The 18,911-nt window shown below is 42.3% G+C and overlaps 1 protein-coding gene across 2 annotated transcripts in view; it reads left to right on the forward strand.

Annotated features, from left to right (window-relative positions):
- WDR72 (WD repeat domain 72) overlaps positions 1 to 18,911 on the forward strand; it is an 896,838-nt gene that overhangs the window by 104,204 nt on the left and 773,723 nt on the right. For both annotated transcript variants that reach the window (XM_069222448.1, XM_069222449.1), the window contains one exon: positions 8,359 to 8,523. In XM_069222448.1, coding sequence (XP_069078549.1) covers positions 8,359 to 8,523 — 165 coding nt within the window. The remainder of the gene's footprint in view (positions 1 to 8,358; positions 8,524 to 18,911) is intronic.

Raw genomic sequence — 18,911 nt, forward strand, 5'->3', positions numbered from 1 at the left:
GACACGTGGGTAAGAGTCAAGATAGGGGATGGCTCCTTCCTTTCTAGGAAAATTATGACAAAGCAGGGATTGAAACAGGGCTGTGTACTGGCACCGTACCTTTTCAATCTCTTCTTATCTGATTTATCTGTGGAATTAAACAGGGTAAATGGGCACTCTTCAAAGCTCGGCAATATGATTTTTTCAAATCTGCTATATGCCGATGATGTGGTTCTCCTGAGTCAAACTAAAGTAGGACTACAGCGACTCATTGCTAATATATTTGAATATGCAGAGCAGAGTGGAATGGAAGTTAACCAGGATAAAACTAAAGGAATGAGAATCAGTAAAATATCCTCAAAAATCAAATGGAACTCACAAAAGGGCCCTCTGGAACAAGTAAAGCAGTACAGATACCTTGGTGTACTTTTTGACGAACGCGGCTCCTTTCTTTCCCAGAAACAGGAGTTATATAGAAAAGGCCACGTGCTATTATTCGCTTTCCAAACTCAAAAAAATATATATATAATCCTAACCGGCCCTAGCTATCGGCCTCTGCTTAAAGTCATCGCAACCAAACTAATTCCAACTCTAGGATAAGGTAGCAAAGCTCTTTGTGGGCAAGACGCTACTATCCTAAATAAAATAATTGGAAAAGTCTTTAGGTCCCTATTTCAGCTACCGGGATACACCTCATTAGCGCAAATTAGGCTGGAGTTTGGCTATGTAAACCAAAGCATAGACAGAAAAGCCAGCTACATCAAAGCCTGGAAACAGTTACAGCTGGCAAAGGAAAATCCGCTCTGTCGTGCACTTTGGAAAGAGATCAGCTCAAACATCCGCAGACACTGGGCGCCGGTACTTAGACCAGGCACTAATCGACCTAGGGGCAGTGGAGTTATGGGACTCAAATATCTCTTACATTTCCTTTTAAAAACTTTTAAATCGGATTGCAAAAAAACGATCACTAATCATGGACCAGGATTTACTAGCCACTAGATCACACTTGTGGATGATCATTAATGATTACAAACTTTTAAAGCTTCAGCAGTAACTGGAGGCAGGGTGGACCAAGACAGATAAAGATATTTTCATTAAATATAGATTTGGGATTATTCCGGGCAATGCCGCCTAGTCCCATGGGAACGCTCTCTAAAAATCCCACAGTGTAGGCTATGTGGTAATGGACAGGAAGATATAATTCATTTAGTTTGTATCGGTAACGTTTTAAGAACCGAACGCAAACTTCTATTGAAGTCATTATTTAATCAGAGGGGAATACGGTCTTGCCGACAAGCAGTGATTGCCTGCCTCAAACCCCAGGACATTGTTTTAAATGCAACATTTTCGAAGTTTCTATTCTTGGTATCACGAAAACTTCTAACGGCAGAGGACAAATAATATAAAAAAATCTTTGCACAGGAATGTGGGAACCCCCCTTTTTAGATAACAATAAGTTTTTGGTATGCTTTTTATCATCTAGATTGTAGAATGTTAAACTGATATTATGTACTGTTGTATATATATATTTTTTTTAATAGAATAATGTGATGTATCGATGTATTGATTTTTATTAATTACGCATGAAGAATAAACTTGTAACTAATTGGCATATTTAAAGTATTCATAAGTCCCTAGTAAAGTGCACTACATGTGCACAGGGCCTATAAATTAAATACTAGTGGGCCTGCAACACTGCTTGTGTCACCCACTTAAGTAGCACTTTAAAAAATACCCCAGGCCTGCCATGTAGGAAGGTAGCCTCTTTCTAGCATTGGTACCCCCACCTTTGGCCTGTTGGTGAGTATATGTATAAGGTGTTTTTACTGTCTCACTGGAATCCTGCTAGCCAGGACCCCAGTTCTCATAGATTGTGGCCTGAATGTATTCCCTGTGTGGTGCCTATCTGTGTCACTGAGGCTCTGCTAATCAGAACCTCCGTGCTTATGCTCTCTCTGCCTTTAAAATTGTCACTGCAGGCTAGTGACCATTTTTACCAGTTGTAATTGCCACACTGGAACACCCTTATAATTCCCTAGTATATGGTATCTAGGTACCCAGGGTATTGGGGTTCCAGGAAATTCATATGGGCTGCAGCATTTCTTTTGCCACCCATAGGGAGCTCAGACAATTCTTACACAGGACTGCCACTGCAGCCTGAGTGAAATAATGTCCACGTTATTTCACATCCATTTTACACTGCACTTAAGTAACTTATTTGTCACCTATGTGTCTAACCCTCACCTGGTGAAGGTTAGGTGCAAAGTTACTAAGTGTGAGGGCACCCTGGCACTAGCCAAGGCGCCCCCACATAGTTCAGGGCAATTTTCCAGGACTTTGTGAGTGTGGGGACACCATTACACGCGTGCACTACATATAGGTCAATACCTATATGTAGCTTCACAATGGTACCTCAGAATATGGCCATGTAACATGTCTAAGATCATGGAATTGTCCCCCATGGCAAATCTGGTATTGAGGTGCCAATCCCTTGCATCCCTGGGGCTCCAGCATGGACCCCGGGTACTGCCAAACCAGCTCTCTGGGGTTTTCACTGCAGCTACCGCTGCTGCCAACCCACAGACAGGATTCTGCTCTCCTGGGGTCTGGGCAGCCCAGTCCCAGGAAGGCAGAACAAAGGATTTCCTCTGAGAGAGGGTGTTACACCCTCTCCCTTTGGAAATAGGTGTTAAGGGCCTGAGAGCAGTAGCCTCTCCTGGCCTCTGGAAATGCTTTGAAGGGCACATATGGTGCCCTCCTTGCATAAACCAGTCTACACTGGTTCAGGAATCCCCCAGCACCTGCTCTGGCGCGAAACTGGACAAAGGAAAGGGGAGTGACTACTCCCCTGTCCATCACCACCCCAGGGGTGGTGCCCAGAGCTCCTCCAGTGTGTCCCAGACCTCTGCCATCTTGAATGCAGAGGTGTGAAGGCACAATGGAGGCCTCTGAGAGGCCAGTGCCAGCGGGTGAAGTCAGAGACCCCTACTGATTAGGTGGGCAATATTCCTCTGAGGGCTATTTAGGGTCTCTCCTGTGGGCTTCTCTTCAGATAAGGAATGCAAGAGTTCACCAGAGTTCCTCTGCATCTCTCTCTTCGACCTCGGCCAAGGATCAACCGCTGACTGCTCCAGGACGCCTGCAAAACTGCAACAAAGGAGCAAGAAGACTACCAGCGACATTGTAGCGCCTAATCCTGCCAGCTTTCTCGACTGTTTCCTGGTGGTGCATGCTCTGGGGGCTGTCTGCCCTCACCCTGCACTGGAAGCCAAGAAGAAATCTGCTGTGGGTCAAAGGAATATTCCCCCTGCTAACGCAGGCACCAAACATCTGCTTCACCGGTTCTCTGGGTCCCCTCTCATCGTGATGAGCATTGTCCCTGGAACACAGGTGCTGGATCCAAGTGACCCCGACAGTCCAGTGGTCCATCTGTTCAAATTTGGTGGAGGTAAGTCCTTGCCTCTCCTCGCCAGACAGTAATCCTGTGTACTGCGTAAACTGCAGCTGCTAGGGCTTCAGTGCACTGTTGACCACCGACTTTGTGGGACCCTCCTTTATAGTGTTGAGACAACCACCCATGTTCAAGTACTTCTGCGGGTGCTGCCTGCTTCTGCGTGGGCTCTCTGTGTTGCTGAGCGCCCCCTCTGTCTCCTCCTCCAAGGGGCGATCTCCTGGTCCTTCCTGGGCCCGGGCAGCACCCATTTTCTTCAACTGTGAACATTGCAGCTAGCAAGGCTGGTTTGCGGTCTTTCTGCATGGAAATGACTCTGCATCCTCCAGCACGCCGTGGGACATCTCCTGTGCAAAGGAGAAGTTCCTGACGTCTTCCGTTGTTGCAGAATCTAAAGCTTCTTCCACCCTGAGGCAGCCGTTTTGCACCTTCATCTGGAGTGTAGTGGGCTCCTGCCCCCCCGGACACTTTTGTGACTCTTGGACTTGGTCCCCTTCCTTTACAGGTCCTCAGGTCCAGGAATCTGTCTTCAGTACTTTGCAATCTGTTGTGGTCTTTGCAGGATCTCCTATCACGAATTTTGTGTGTTTCTGGGGAAGTAGGGTAACTTTACTCCTACTTTTCAGGGTCTTGGGTTGGGGTATCTTGGACACCCTTAGTGTTTTCTTACACTCTCAGTGACCCTCTACAAACTACACTAGGCCTGGGGTCCCTAAGTGGTTTGCATTCCACTTTCTTAGTATATGGTTTGTGTTGCCCCTAGGCCTATTGCATCCTATAGTATTCTGCCGTGTTTGCACTATTTTTCTAAACTGTTTACTTACCTGATTTTGGTTTGTGTGTATATTTTGTGTATTTTACTTACCTCCTAAGGGAGTATATCCTCTGAGATATTTTTGGCACATTGTCACTAAAATAATGTACCTTGTTTTTTAGTAACCCTGAGTATTGTGATTCTTATGATATAGTGCTATATGATGTAAGTGGTGTAGTAGGAGCTTTGCATGTCTCCTAGTTCAGCCTAAGCTACTCTACTATAGATACCTAAGCCGCTAGAGCACTACTAATCTACTAATAAGGGATAACTGGACCTGGCACAAGGCGTAAGTACCATCAGGTACCCACTATAAGCTAGGCCAGCATCCTACACGCCATTACAGCCTGAATATAGAGTTATACTGCCATCTCTACTTGGCATTTAAAACACCTTGCCAAGCCTTCAACTCTCCTTTTATTACATATGTCACCCTAAGGTAGGCCCTAGGTAACCTATAGGACAGGGTGCTATATAATTGAAAGGCAGGACATAAGCTTTCAAGTTTTACATATCTTAGTCGTGAAAAACTCTAAAATTTGTTTTTCACTACTGTGAGACCTACCCCTTTCATAGCATAACATTGGGGATTCCATTTAATTACATTTAATAAGCCGTAATCCCTAATTGGGAAAAGATAGATATATTGTTTTTAGTATCTTCGAAATTGTAATGAAAAACCCTCTTTAATTGTAAAGTTGCATTTATTGTTACAATTTTGAAAATGCCACCTTTAGAAAGTTGGCATGTTCCTGCTCTTAGCCCTGTGTGCCTGTAGCCTGTTTCCAATACACGTCTGGGGTGGGTGACACCTGGGCTTTGTGCATTCCCTCTAGACAGCCCCACACAGAGAGCTGAGAAGTCATTAATGAGCTGTCCACATCCTCATGGGCCATCCTGAGCAGGATGGGAGGTAGGAGCTGGACACAGCCTCACACTTGCATCTAAATAGGCTGTGTCCCATCACCACACAAATGACTTAACTCCCTGTAGTGAGTCTGGAGCCAGGACAGGAAGGAAGGACTTTGGTGCACTTCAAAGCCCTTCTTGAAGTCTCCCCCACTTCAAAAGCACCACTGGGTATAAGAAGTGGACTTCTGACCCTACCAACTCCACCTGAATATAGTGTTATACTTCAGCTGACTGGTCTCCTGTTTTCTAAAGTGTCAGGGACACATGACTTCAAACTTTCCTGTTCCAGCACTTGGATTCTGCCATCTGTGAGTCTTGCCCTGCCAAGTGATGCTAATCCAGTCGTGAGCCCTTGAAAGTGGGAAGAAAGTGAGTCCCCCGCCAAAATTAAAGCATTGATGCCATTGTGCTGCATGGAACCGGCGCATCTCTATCAACGCGTCTCCACTGCTGCGAGGATTGAGGACATCACATCGTAGATGGCATGGAGCATCGTCTGCATTTCCGACGCATCCCAACAGGTGGTGGTTGAACTGAACTTTTAGATCTGACTCTGTTTAGTGCAACCAGGAAGCCACGGTTGGCGCTTTAGGCTTTTAAATACTACATTTTGAGTTATTTAAAAATTCAAATCACAAGTTCTATTTATTGTATTTTTGTCACTTTGTTCTTGTTTTGTTCATTAAAATAAGCTTTATTGTTCTAAGGAGTGTTATTTTTTTGTGTGCTGTTTTCACTGTTTTACTGTTTTGAAGTATCACACAAATATTTTATACATTGCCTCTTAAGTTAAGCCTGCCTGCTCTGTGTCAAGCTACTAGTGGGTGAGCACAGGATCATTTAAGATGTGTTTGTGACTAATGCTGACAAGGATTATTGTCCCTGCTTAGACATGGTGCAAACCTCTGCCAAGCAGAAACCCCTTTTCTAACAGACAAGTCATGTATTTCATGGCAGGTTGTGAATGAAAGTTTGTGTACCAGAGTGAACCATAACTATTACATTTTCAAACTTTGTTATGAACCATAACTTCACCATGTGTTAGGTTAGCTCAATTTCTTTTGGATGCAGTGTGGGGAGGGGCTTTGACTCACCATTGGCAAAGTCTCAAGTGAGTCATATTGCTGCTCGCTCAACAATTGTAATAAATGCTTTACGCAAAGTCAATCTACACTTTATTCATGCCATGGCTTGTTTTCTTGTGTACATGTTTTAACAAAAAGTATTTAACCAAAACTAGGAGTAAAGTGATTACATTTCTGCTGCAGGATAAAATTACATTGAGGAACCTTGTGATTATTAAGAGAGTTGTGTACCTGTGTAAATCCCATCCCCTGTGCAGACTGCAAGGGAGAAAAAAAGTGTTTTTCTTGTTTCAATTTTGCTGTACTGCGATAAAAAAAACTCGAACTTGACTTGTTCAAATACTAAATAACTGAATTCCTAAAATAATGCTTAATATCTCTAAGTTTCTGTTACAGACTTTCTTAACAAAAAGAAACCACTAGGGGGGTTATTCATGAGCAGGGCCGGTTTAAAGAGATTCGACTGGGGTGCCCGCATTGGGTACTGACCTGGAGGGAGGGCACAGACTTCAGTGGGGCGCTGTGTTTAGCATTAACTTTACACAATTTAAAGAGTTGGCTTTCGGACAGCAGTAAAGATAACTTTTGTGATTAATGTTCCTGCTAGATAGAGAGATCTAAGTATTGTCTAATGGCTGTTTTGACTCGTCAAAAAGTATTGCAGAGGGTTAATATGCCTGCTGCAAAGAACAGATCTGTACTTTATGTGGATAGCTGAGTGGATTACTAAAGCCAGCCTTTACAAGTGTTTTAAAACAAATGAAATATATGCAAGAGAGGGGCTATGGAGAGATGAGGGGCACTTTTGACAGGTGGTAGTCAGAGAATCCGAGGAGAAGGTCATGGGGCAGGGCTCCAAAAATGAGTGTGGTACTGGGTGCCACCAGCCTAATGCGGGCCCTGTTTATGAGGCATAGTTACTGTAATTCTTTGTCACTGTATGAATTTAACTCCTAGTACCCTGCTTATGATTAAATACCTTTAATTATACATGCTACCCATGAAAAGATAGTATATATGCTTTATGACATGCTAACTGTATTACCCCATTTATTACTGTTGGGAAAGGGGAGGGGAAAAATGAAGCACTCAAAGCTTTTTCTTTTTGTAATCATGCCCTTCCCACATTCCTTATTTCTAATCCAGAATACTGCATGGAGTGTACTATGCTACCACACCTTAGTTGACCCTCCCGAATTGAAGTCTGGGTCCCTGACTGGCTTCACAAAATTCATTTATCCTGACAGTGGAGGAAAATCATGGGGGTGGGATGCTAGAAAATACTACAACATCCGGGAGCATGTATAAAGATGAAGGACCATTGCATTGAGTACATGGCATTCGTATATGAAAAGGGCAGTTTCATGGTTCGAGGGACGAGTTTTTTTTGTGTGAAATGTAATGTGCAAATGAGAGCTCTGCGGCACAATAAGTAATGCGTTGCTGAATGCAGTCCTACAACCATGCTAATAAAGTTAAAATAAAGATAAAATAAATCAGTTAGGAACACATACAACGTCAAGCACACCATCCTTTTACACACGTTATTATTTTATCTCGGCTATTAGTTAGCACTGCTATGTACTTTCTAAAATACAAACATCAGTTGAAGATTTCACCATTGCAGTAATACATGATTGTATTGAGTTGGGTGGGACTGAATTACAACTGTTCGTGAATCAGTGTTTTGAGGTCTGCATGAACTAGTTTGACACAAACAACTCTCCGTATATAAAAAAAAAAAATCAATTTCGTTTATTCATGAAGTCTGTTGGAGGAGGATCAATTTTATCTGGCTGTGATTACATTTTCAGTCCATAAAAGCGGTTAATTTGCCTGTTGTCATCTTTTGCATGGCGAGTGCACTTGTTTGCCTGTCAGTTTATTTTCTCCATTGTCCTCATTTAATAGCCGTAGTATTAGTGTGGCGTTTCCGTTCTTTTACGTGTCTGGTGCCATTACACATACATGATTAAGTTGTTTTATCATCAGAGGTTGAGCAGAAGGTTGCTTTTTCTTAATTGGTGCTGCATAGTTATTTTCCTTGCATGTTCCCAGTAATGCGCAAAGCACCATTTTATCATCATTATTAATAATGGCCGTATTTCGTGTTTTAGGTTCTGCTCATTATGAAGACATCTCTGCAAGCAATAGCACTGTGGGGGAAAAAGGCTCCTTCCCATAACATCACTGCCATCATGTTTACAGATGATCAACAAACTGTCGTAACGGGAAGCCGAGAGGGACAGATATGTCTTTGGAACGTCTCATCAGAGTTTAAGGTTTGTGAATCAAACTCATTTTACATATGTTTTGTGGATAGCCACGATCAGTTCTTAGGGTAACAAATGTGTAACAGCAGGATGAAAGTGCAGTTTCCGCAACAGGTCTTGCCGACTTCCCTAAATGTGTGTTTTCTCCTTTATTATTTTGAGATATATATGTACATTGAGGGTGATGATAATTCATAGAACGTAGTACGGCCATTATTAAAATGAATAGTTTAGTGGGAAATTCAACTGGTTAAAGGAGTACATTGTTAACTAAAGGGAATAGTATCATTGATGGCAAACTAGATCGAGTATTTATAACTGCGACAACAAAGCAGGGCTACAGCTGCCACAGTAAATAAAGATGGGTTCCATGGGCTAGAAATTAAGCTTTTGGCGCAGGGACCAAAGAAAAAGCAGGAAGGAGTAAAGTTCTGAACATTTCCCTCAAACTCTAACAGTATAGAGTGGTGCAGAGATATTGCTTACATGCTATTATGAAGATCATGCACTTTGATGTAGCCATTGAGAGATGATGACGCACTCAAACGTTGGGTGAACTATTGCAGTGGAGGGTCCCGTGGGAATCTGAGGCACAGCCTAAACTTCCCACTGTATTCTTTGTGGTGATTGATACGTAAAGGGACATAGTAGATGATAGCTGGGCGGGGGCCGGGTGCTAAGGAGGTTATATTAAGAATTGAGGGAAGGACCTGTCCTCTTTATGGAGTGCACTTCAAGCTGCCTGGATTTAGTTTTGAACACCCGCCCACCCTACAGGATATCGGGTAAGTGTTTTTTTCTGTGAGGTAGCAGTTGTTTTTTTAAATCTTTTTCAAAATTGGCAGAATAGGGCAGGATGCAATGGAAGGTGAGGCAATAGTTGGGCGGTGGAGCGTCAGATGCAGCCTAGCCACCCCTAGGTGATGGGGAGGAGAGGGAGCAGAGGCGAAGTATGACAGCCTGTGGGATGCCTGGGACAGGGTGAGGAATTCTCACGTTAGGATGCTTGAGAGAAAAAGGTAAGAACGAGACTAAGTATGGAAGGAGCTCATGGTGGGAAAGGTTAAAGGAAAAATGAAATGGGTAAGACTGGGGTGAGAGCTTGGGGTAAAAAATGGATGGGGGAGATACAAGAGGATTGTTGTTTTGAAGATAATTCTATAGAATGTTGAAATGTGATTCTAATTGCAATCCTGACCTAATAAATGGCCATTTACACTTCACTGGATGTTTGTGTATGACTCCTTCATGACGTGGCACACTTCATACATATACAGCGTTTTGTGAACAAACGGTCCTTCAAGTTAACAGCAGTAATTCGAGCAGCCTTCTAAACCTGCAAAGGCCCAATTTGTGCATTTTTAAAACCTTATTTGAATACTATAAATGGGCACAGTCTGGCGACTCACCCTTAGAGGATATGAATATACAGCAGACATATGCTTTTCTGTTTATAAAGAAAAAACAGATATCCAGTAATAAGGGAGCCTAATTGTGTGTTTATATCGTACTCTCAGTTAAAATTTGTGGACTTGCATCAGAGGACCTTCTCAGAAAAAATAAGCCAATGACGAAGCATAATTTCACTGCTAAGATAATGGAGCAGATCTTGGATGTGGCCTGAGGAGTCCTGTCTTCGGGAGGAACATTTGTTTTTATACAGTGGAATTTGAACATATTTAACCTAGAAGCTAGCAACAAAGCTAAAGAGCAAGGGTGAGCTTTCATTGGTTACCCTTCTCTATGGTTAATTATTTCTACGGAGGGGTTCTTGTGCAATAGTTGTGTACAAGCAGGGAGTGTAGGAGCCCTGAAGAAAGCTGTTGACCCGTATAGTTCTATGAAGCAGCTGAAATAATCTTGGCTTGAATTTCTTGGATAGATGAACCATCAGAGTTCATTCAATATCTAAATGTATTTTATTTTTAACTATAGCTTAGGCACCTAATAATGAAAGGAAACTCCTAAGGCTATGTTCCGAGATTTTTTTTATTACCAGTATTCTAGATCCCTCGTTTAATGCACTAAAAATTTACCAAAGAGCATCCATTACTGGTTGAGTCCGACAGAGTGGTTTCCAAGTGGATAGATCACCTAGGATGATGCATGCCACTAGTTGTGGTTGAGGTGACCTTTCCAAAATCTTTGAACATTTGCTGGTAGAAAAAGATATGAAAAAGACACAATAGGTTTCTCAAAAAAGGTTTTTGACCTAGGCATTCATTGTGTGAATATGTATAGTTAAGAATCATGCGCTTAGATATCGATCTTTTTTCTCTCTACTTGTGGATTAATGCACTAAAGTATAGCTATCTGTCTTTAACTTAAGACCTGATTTAGATCTCGGCGTATGGAACACTAAGTCACAAACCTTAATGGATATCCCATCCGCTATATTATGGTCTCAATAGGATATGATGGGATCGTAATATGGCGGACGGGATGTCTGTCATGTTTGTAACAGACTACTCCCCTCTGCCAAGCTCTAAATCTGGTCCTTAATTTGGTATGTTGCATCCCTTACAACAGTGTATGGGTTAAGAGGCTAGATGAAGATGTCTTGCCATTGTATTGTGGTCCAGGAATGTAAGGCAAATATTGTGGTGCTGCTGAAAGGGTGAATGATTGTTCATGATGACTGCCCTTAACAGATTTCTGCCATCACTTTTCCTACCCACGTAAGGGGAACACATGCAAATAATCATCAAAAATATTGACCTGTATCATCTACCATGCAGTGTAAGAAATGCTCAAAATGCTTTGAGGGATGATTTGTAGTTTGTAGTAAATATACACTGATTCTTGCTTTATTATATGCATATGATGAAGTATTTTAAGCACGTAATCCCAAAATTTTGGAGTCTTTGGTCAGACCTTTCTTGCATTTTATATCCAAACCTGACACGGAGACCAATTTCAATACATCCAAGCTGATGGCTTGTAGTCTGCTTAATTCTTCTCTGTAAATCATTTCTATTGATGGGAATAAATTGCTGAAGGTCTCAGATTTCCCCTGTTTAGGTTTTATTTTTAATACCTCTAATTCATAGCACCCAAATATGTTGGTTAGGAGCCAAAATGTTAGACAGTCTATGGGTGCTACATTTAATCTCTTAAGAGCTATTTGAAGTAAGACCCTATATTAGAAATATATCAAAGGCAAGGGGTACTATAGTAATTTGTGTTGTGAGGGGTCTGGGCATTTGCCAGTTCCCGTTTTGTGCCATTTGAGGAGAATCAATAACTTTTCCATGTATGTTTCCTCCCTCCATAGTGCCTTGGGATATTTTGCCATGAGCAACTTGGTTGTCTAATTATTGAGGATGTTATTCAGACTCTCAGTTTGGTCAAACCCCCATGTAAAATGTAATCATCAGGGTATTGATTACTGTTCAAGTTGCAATAAGGGTCTACTTTTGTAAAATATGGTTGTATTATGGCTGCCAAGCCTCTTCTATGAGCCATCAAACATTTTGAAACCTGATAAATTTCATGTGAAGTTGTTTGTGGAAAACAGGGGTGCGAATAGGTGGGGTGTAGACCTGCATAAATAATCTCTTAGGAGTTATTGCTTGCCTAAAAAAACGTTGGCATTTATCCCTATCTATTGAAAGTGCTTACACCTGGGAGAGTGTCATTCTGACTTTTTTTGGACTGGGTCCATGCTCTGGCAGTTATACTTTCTGTTGGGCTAACATAATAGCCCCAGCTTAGGTGTTTATCTTTGCGATGGTCAATCAGATCAGACACTTCTCTCACTTAAGTGGATTTTTTCCTATTTATTCTAAGCATTTTTTATTCCCGTTATTTTTCACATTTTGAAAGAGGAAGATGCCTATTTTATCACTGTATCTTTTTTTAAATCGGCTGTGATAAACCATAAATCAATGCTTTCCTAAAAGAAAATGTGTATTATTAGTTTTATTGTACATGCTTATATTTATTAACATATAATTTCAATGAGGGTTTAAGACTAATATGTTTTAAAAGCACAGAACAGGACGTTTGAGGTTTTGTTAAAAAAAAAACGCCTCAATCTCATCCTCTGATCTCACTGGGAAGCTCCTAGTGGCCCAATGGAAATTGGCTGTGTAGGAAATCCACCTTTTCAGCATGGGCAGCCAAGATTTTTGACCTTTTTCTAGACACTGTTTTTGCTGGACTTCACCCTCTATTCACTGGTAACAAGGAGTAAAGTGTCTGTGCTGACCTTTAAAATGTAGTTTAGTTGGCTTCATCCTGATTGACCTATTTAGCTTGCCTATGAGTCCCTAAGAAAATGCACCCAGTGTCTGGAAGTTAAATGTCACTTGTAAACCTCTGCACCTATTGTGTTGAACACAGAATGGGCCTACAATTGTAGCCTGACTTGCTATAGTGTAAAACCTGTAGTTTGACCTGTCAACATAATTCTTTTTGACAGATCAATACCTCCCAGTTATTATTAAGGCACCACTATGTAGGCATTGTAGCCTGCAAGGTAGGGAGAATGGCATTTAAAAGTGGGACATGTAGAAAATTAATTTCAACATGTACCTACAGGAACAAGACTCAAAAAGCTGTTTTCACTTTGGCAGGTTTTGATGTTTTATATAGAAAAACTTAATTCACACACTTTTTTTTAACAATTATTGCATGCCCAAATCAATTGTGAAGTCAGATTTCTAATAAATACTTAGGAAATGTAACTTTTAAAAAGTTATCTTTTCCTTTCCTGAAGCCCCTGGAGGCTAATTTACACTAGTTATTAGGAGCTGTCCATCAAGTGCTTGATTTTAATTAGGAGTGAAATCTGCTCCATGAGCTGGAAGGGTGGCCTGGGAGTAGGGGGGGGGAGGGTTCTTCCCCAGTCAGGAAGATGATTTCAGGTAGGTCCACGACCTTAATTTAAAAGGGGTCTGCCCTGTCACAAGTAATTATCAGTTGACAACTCGAAGTGTCTAGCATTTATCCCCATGGTCAGGCCGGCACTACACCCAGTGGAAGGAGGGAGAATCCAGAGATCCGTTTTGAGGGTCTACAGAGGAGGATACTGCGGATTACCCTGGCCATACCTCTGGGTGGGCACCTGAGCAGTACATAAGGGGAGGAGGTTTTCCCCACATTGGAATTTGGGAATAAGGTACACTTTATGATTGTTTACTGTAGGGCAAACAGCAAGTGCCCCGCTCACCAGTGGCAACTAGACCTGTACTGAACTTTGCTGCGAGCCTCTGCCTGAGATCTTGGGAATCTTGAAGTGTCTTTCCCCTGAAGTACTGGGAGCCTTAGAAGTATACTTCTGACACCAGAAGAAAGTTTGAAAACAATTGAACACTTTTCCTCCAGAGCTTCAGCTGTACCTGCCAGTAAAAGTATCCGATTGGCAGTTCCATAGCATGAGACTGAATATCAGTCTTGTTACTCACAAAGGACCCCATTCCTCCAAAAATGTGACAAAGTTCCATTCTGTGTTGGAACTTGGAAGACATTGCAATGCTTTTCTTCAAAGATATAAGTTCCTTTATGAAGTGGAAACTTTTTTTTGAATTTTTTGACCTTCAGACCATGTCCTATATACTTGGTGTATCAGATGTGGACTCCAAGGCAGACAGCCTCAAACTATGCTTAGGTCCCAGTCTGCCACTTCATAGTCTTTCATTTGCGCTTATGGCATTATACATTATTTTTGTACTATACTTTAAAAGGTCATATCTCCAGTTCCCCGTTTTGGATATGTTGTTTTGGTGTCATTTGTTTATTAAATGTTGCTCTATTTTTCTAATTTAGTTTGGGATTTTTATTTCTTGGTATTTTGACTTTATTGGTTTCTTACTGTATTGATAGTTTACCTGTTGTCTTAAGTTAAGTATGTCTAATCTGTGCCATACCTACCATGAGGTTGGGTCAGGTTAATTTAGTGAATTTGAGGGTGCACCCTTACAAGAAATGCTATTGTTACTTGAGTTTTCTGAACATTTTGACTCCAGGACTTTGTGCCCAATACACATGATGTATCAGGTGCTCACCAGCCTCAAATCACGTAGTCGACCACTTCATAGTCTCATTTGTGCTCCTTGCTTTTTGGTATTATTTAACACTATACTTTAAAAGATCCTATCTCCAGTTGCCTGTTTTGGATAGGTTGTTTTGATGTAATTTATTTATTAGATATTGGTCTATTTTTCTAATTCAGTTTGGGATTTATTCTGCTTGTTCTATGGAATTTATTACTGGTTTATTATGGTATAGATAGTTTACCTTTTGTCCCAAGTTAAGTCTTTGCTGTACCATAGCTCCCCAGCCCAAATAATAATCCACTTTCTTACAGGCTTTATGTGACTATGTAGCCTTCTGCCTATCAAATTCCAAATATTATGAAAGAACACCTTAGGACTTGCTTTACTGGTTTTTTTCTGGTAAAGTTGTTGCCACAGCAATAAATGTTCAGCGTCGGTTAATTTTAACGGGCAGAGAAGCATTGCCACACTGATAGAAATTGTGTTCTTTGGCTGGCAGTCAGGTTACCCCCTGTCCAAGCAAGGACTCTCACTCTAGTCAGGGTAAAAGAGAATCACCCTCAGCTAATCTCTACCTCCCCCCTTGGTAGCTTTGTACGAGCAGGAGGCTCAACTTCAGAGTGCTAGGTGTAATGTATTTATACCAACACACATAGTAACTTAATGAACCCACTACAAAATGACACAACACAGGTTTAGAAAAATAGGAAATATTTATCTAAACAAAACAAGACCAAAACAACAAAAATCCACAATACACAAGTCAAGTTATCACAAAAAAAGCAAAAAGAGTCTTCACGTAATTTAAACACACTAACACTGTTAACGTGAAAATGTACCTTGGGTGTGTCAAAAATAACCCCGCAAGGGCGAGTGTGCATCAAAAAGGGCTTGCGATGCATCGATTTTACTCATGAGCGAGACCTTGCGTCGTTTCTCCTTTCATTGGGTCGGGTGCGGTGTTTCTTCTCTCCGCAGGAGAGCGATGCATTGACCCAGTCAGTACTCGCAGGCCTTGCATTGTTTTTATACGCCCAGCAGTACTTGCGTCGGAAATCCAGCCGCATGATGATCTGAAAACCACACAGCACGGGTTGCAATCTCAACAGCCTCTGTCAGCGATGCTGTGCATCGTTTCTCCAGCCCCGGACATTGATCTTTTCCCCGCACGGCAGAAAGTGCGTGGATTTCTTCCTCTTAGGCATGTCAGCTTCTCCTTTCAAGGTCCCAGGAACTGGATGGGCACCACTTGGCAGGGTAGGATTCTCTCCAGAGACTCCAGGTGCTGGCAGAGAGAAGTCTTTGCTGTCCCTGAGACTTCAAACAACAGGAGACAAGCTCTAAATCAAGCCCTTGGAGATCTTGACAAGATGGAAGGCACACAAAATCCAGTCTTTGCCCCCTTACTCTGGAAGAAGCAGCAACTGCAGGATAGCTCCACAAAGCACAGTCCCAGGCAGGGCAGCTCTTCTTCCTCAGATCTTGGCCTCTTCTCCAGGCAGAGGTTCCTCTTGGTTTCCAGAAGTGTTCTAAAGTCCGTGGTTTTGGGTGCCCTTCTTATAACCATTTTCTCCTTTGAAGAAGGCCTACTTCAAAGCAAAGTCTCTCATGAATGGGAAATCTTGCCTTGCCAAGGCCAGGCCCCAGACACTAACCAGGGGGTTGGAGACTGCATTGTGTGAGGGAAGGCACAGCCCTTTCAGGTGTTAGTGACCACTCCTCCCCTCCCTTCTAGCACAGATGGCTCATCAGGAAATGCGGGCTACACCCCAGCTCCCTTTGTGTCACTGTATAGTGAGAGGTGCAATCAGCCCAACTGTCAAACTGACCCAGACAGGAAATCCACAAACAGGCATCTTTACTAAAAGATGTATTTTAAAATTGTGAGTTCAGAGGCCCCAAACTCCACATGTCTACATGTCCTACCTTAACCATACACTGCACCCTGCCCTTGGGGCTACCTAGGGCCTACCTTAGGGGTGCCTTACATGTAAGAAAAGGGAAGGTTTAGGCCTGGCAAGAGGGTACACTTACCAAGTCGAATTTACAGTTAAAACTGCACACACAGACACTGCAGTGGTAGGTCTGAAACATGATTACAGAGATACTTAGGTGGGTGGCACAACCAGTGCTGCAGGCCCACTAGTAGCATTTGGTTTACAGGCCCTGGGCACCTCTAGTGCACTCTGAGGGACTTAATAGTAAATCACATATGCCAATCCTGGATGAACCAATTACATACACATTTTGTAAAGAAGCACATGCACTTTAGCACTGGTTAGCAGTGGTAAAGTGCCCAGAGTAACATAAACAGCAAAAACAGAGTCCAGGAAACAACAACCTGGGAAACAGAGGCAAAAAGTTAAGGGAGACCACTCCAAGGATGAAAAGTCTAACACCCGCCTTCAGCGAGCACCACAGGTAAACACACAAAATAATGAAATGATAATTATCATTTTATTATTCTGTGTGCTGCAGTGCCGGACCGCCCTGTTATAGTGCATGTGTGAGGGTGATGGCAGGGCAGCAATAACAGCATGATGACTACTGCCAGTCTGCGCGTCATATAGGCCAGCTGCCTACAGCTGGCCAGGTCAACATGTGCACTGTAGACACAGCAATCCCAAGGCTGTGAAACAGCCAAAGGATTGCTGGCACAGACCCCAAGCCTCAAAATGAGGTTAGCCTACTCCAAGCAGTCCTGGAACTGCGTTCATGCAGAAAAAAAAGCATAAGAGTAGATCCAGGATTGGTTGTTGGCATGACAGGAAGTCGTGAACCACCTTTACTGCTTGTCACCCGGGGCTCGGGCAGCATGGGTGAGTCTTTTCTGCATTGAGCCACAGCCCGTCCTTCAATTTTGAAAGAATACTGGCCACTACTGTAAATGTTCCAAATCAAAGGTAGCTAGCATGATGATTTTTATTCTTTATAACAAATGAATAGATGTGAAATGAATACCAAATAAATTGCTCCAGCTCCAAAATGATCACGCAGTGACAAATAGGAGCAAAAACATTTTAGTGTGTGCCTACACAGAACAATCCAATGTGGTCAGAGTAGCTATTATAAGTCCACGTATCTGGGTAAATGGTACAGTCTCTTAATTAGAGCAAGGACCTAGGGCCTGATTTAGAGTTAAGTATCATGTTTTCAATATTTTCACCTTCATAGTTACTTTACAAGACATTATCAGGACATAATCAAAAAAGGGCTATCTAAATATTTACCAAAAAGAGAGGAAGGCAATATTAAGTAATCAAAGGGTGTTGGGATAATTGAAAATATGACTAGTAAAAAAAACAATGTGGATTTATTGTGCCTTTGTTTCAAGGATGTGTCACTGAATAAGAGCTCCTGGGATGCAATTGCCCCCCTATAGTGTACAGAAGTGTTCACTTGTCACGAGTCCCTAACTGCAGGTATCTGGTATCTTGGTTTTTGTTTTTTGGCTTCCTCATGCTAATTGTGTGTGTGAACTAAGGCCTAAGTATGTCCTTCTTCACGGATGAAGTCACCCACCAGTTGTTGTAACTGGAGGGGTGCACCAAGTGTGCCCTCATTTGTCTAATAGTGGACTACCATTCCGGGTATGTGCTTAACATGTAGAGAAGCAGTGGCAGCATACTGTGTTTTTTGTGACTCAGCAGATCTTTTATCTATATCACTGGAGTGGAAGTCTACTGGCCCAGCCATGTAAAGGTCTGCTTCTATGCATAACACTAACCCTAGTGTTGGAAATGGCCCTTTTTGCAGGGCCATCCCCAGTCTTTTTGCCTTCTGCCTCCAATTTATTCTGACCTGTTGCTGTTGGCTTTTGAACTCTGAGCACTTTACCACTGCTAACCAGTGCTAAAGTTCATATGCTCTCTCTGTAAAACTGTATGTGATTGGTTTCTCCATGATTGGCATATTTGATTTACTAGTAAGTCCCTAGTAAAGTGCACTAGAGGTGCCAGGGCCTGTAAATCAAATCCTACTAGTGGGCCTGCAGCACTGGTTGTGCCGCACACATAAGTTGCTCTGTAACCATGTCTCAGACCTGTCACTGCAGTGTCTGTGTGTGCAGTTTTAACTGTAAATTAGACTTGGCAAGTGTACCCACTCGCCAGGCCTAAACCTTCCCTTTTCTTACACGTAAGGCACCCCTAAGGTAGGCCCTAGGTAACCCCAAGGGCAAGGTGCAGTGTATGGTTAAGGTAGGACATATAGTAATGTGTATTAATGCTAAATTCGTTCCTCTCATAGGTTAACATGGGGGCTACCTTTAAATCTGATTAAAGTGTAGATTCCCTTTGGGAAAGTGAGCATTTTCTTGTTTATACCATTCCTGTGACTCTGCCTGTTTGTGGATTCCCTGTCTGGGTCAGTTTGACAGTTGGGCTGGTTGCACCTCAC

Source organism: Pleurodeles waltl, chromosome 3_1, assembly GCF_031143425.1.
Source record: "Pleurodeles waltl isolate 20211129_DDA chromosome 3_1, aPleWal1.hap1.20221129, whole genome shotgun sequence".
NCBI classification, from domain to species: Eukaryota; Metazoa; Chordata; class Amphibia; order Caudata; family Salamandridae; genus Pleurodeles; species Pleurodeles waltl.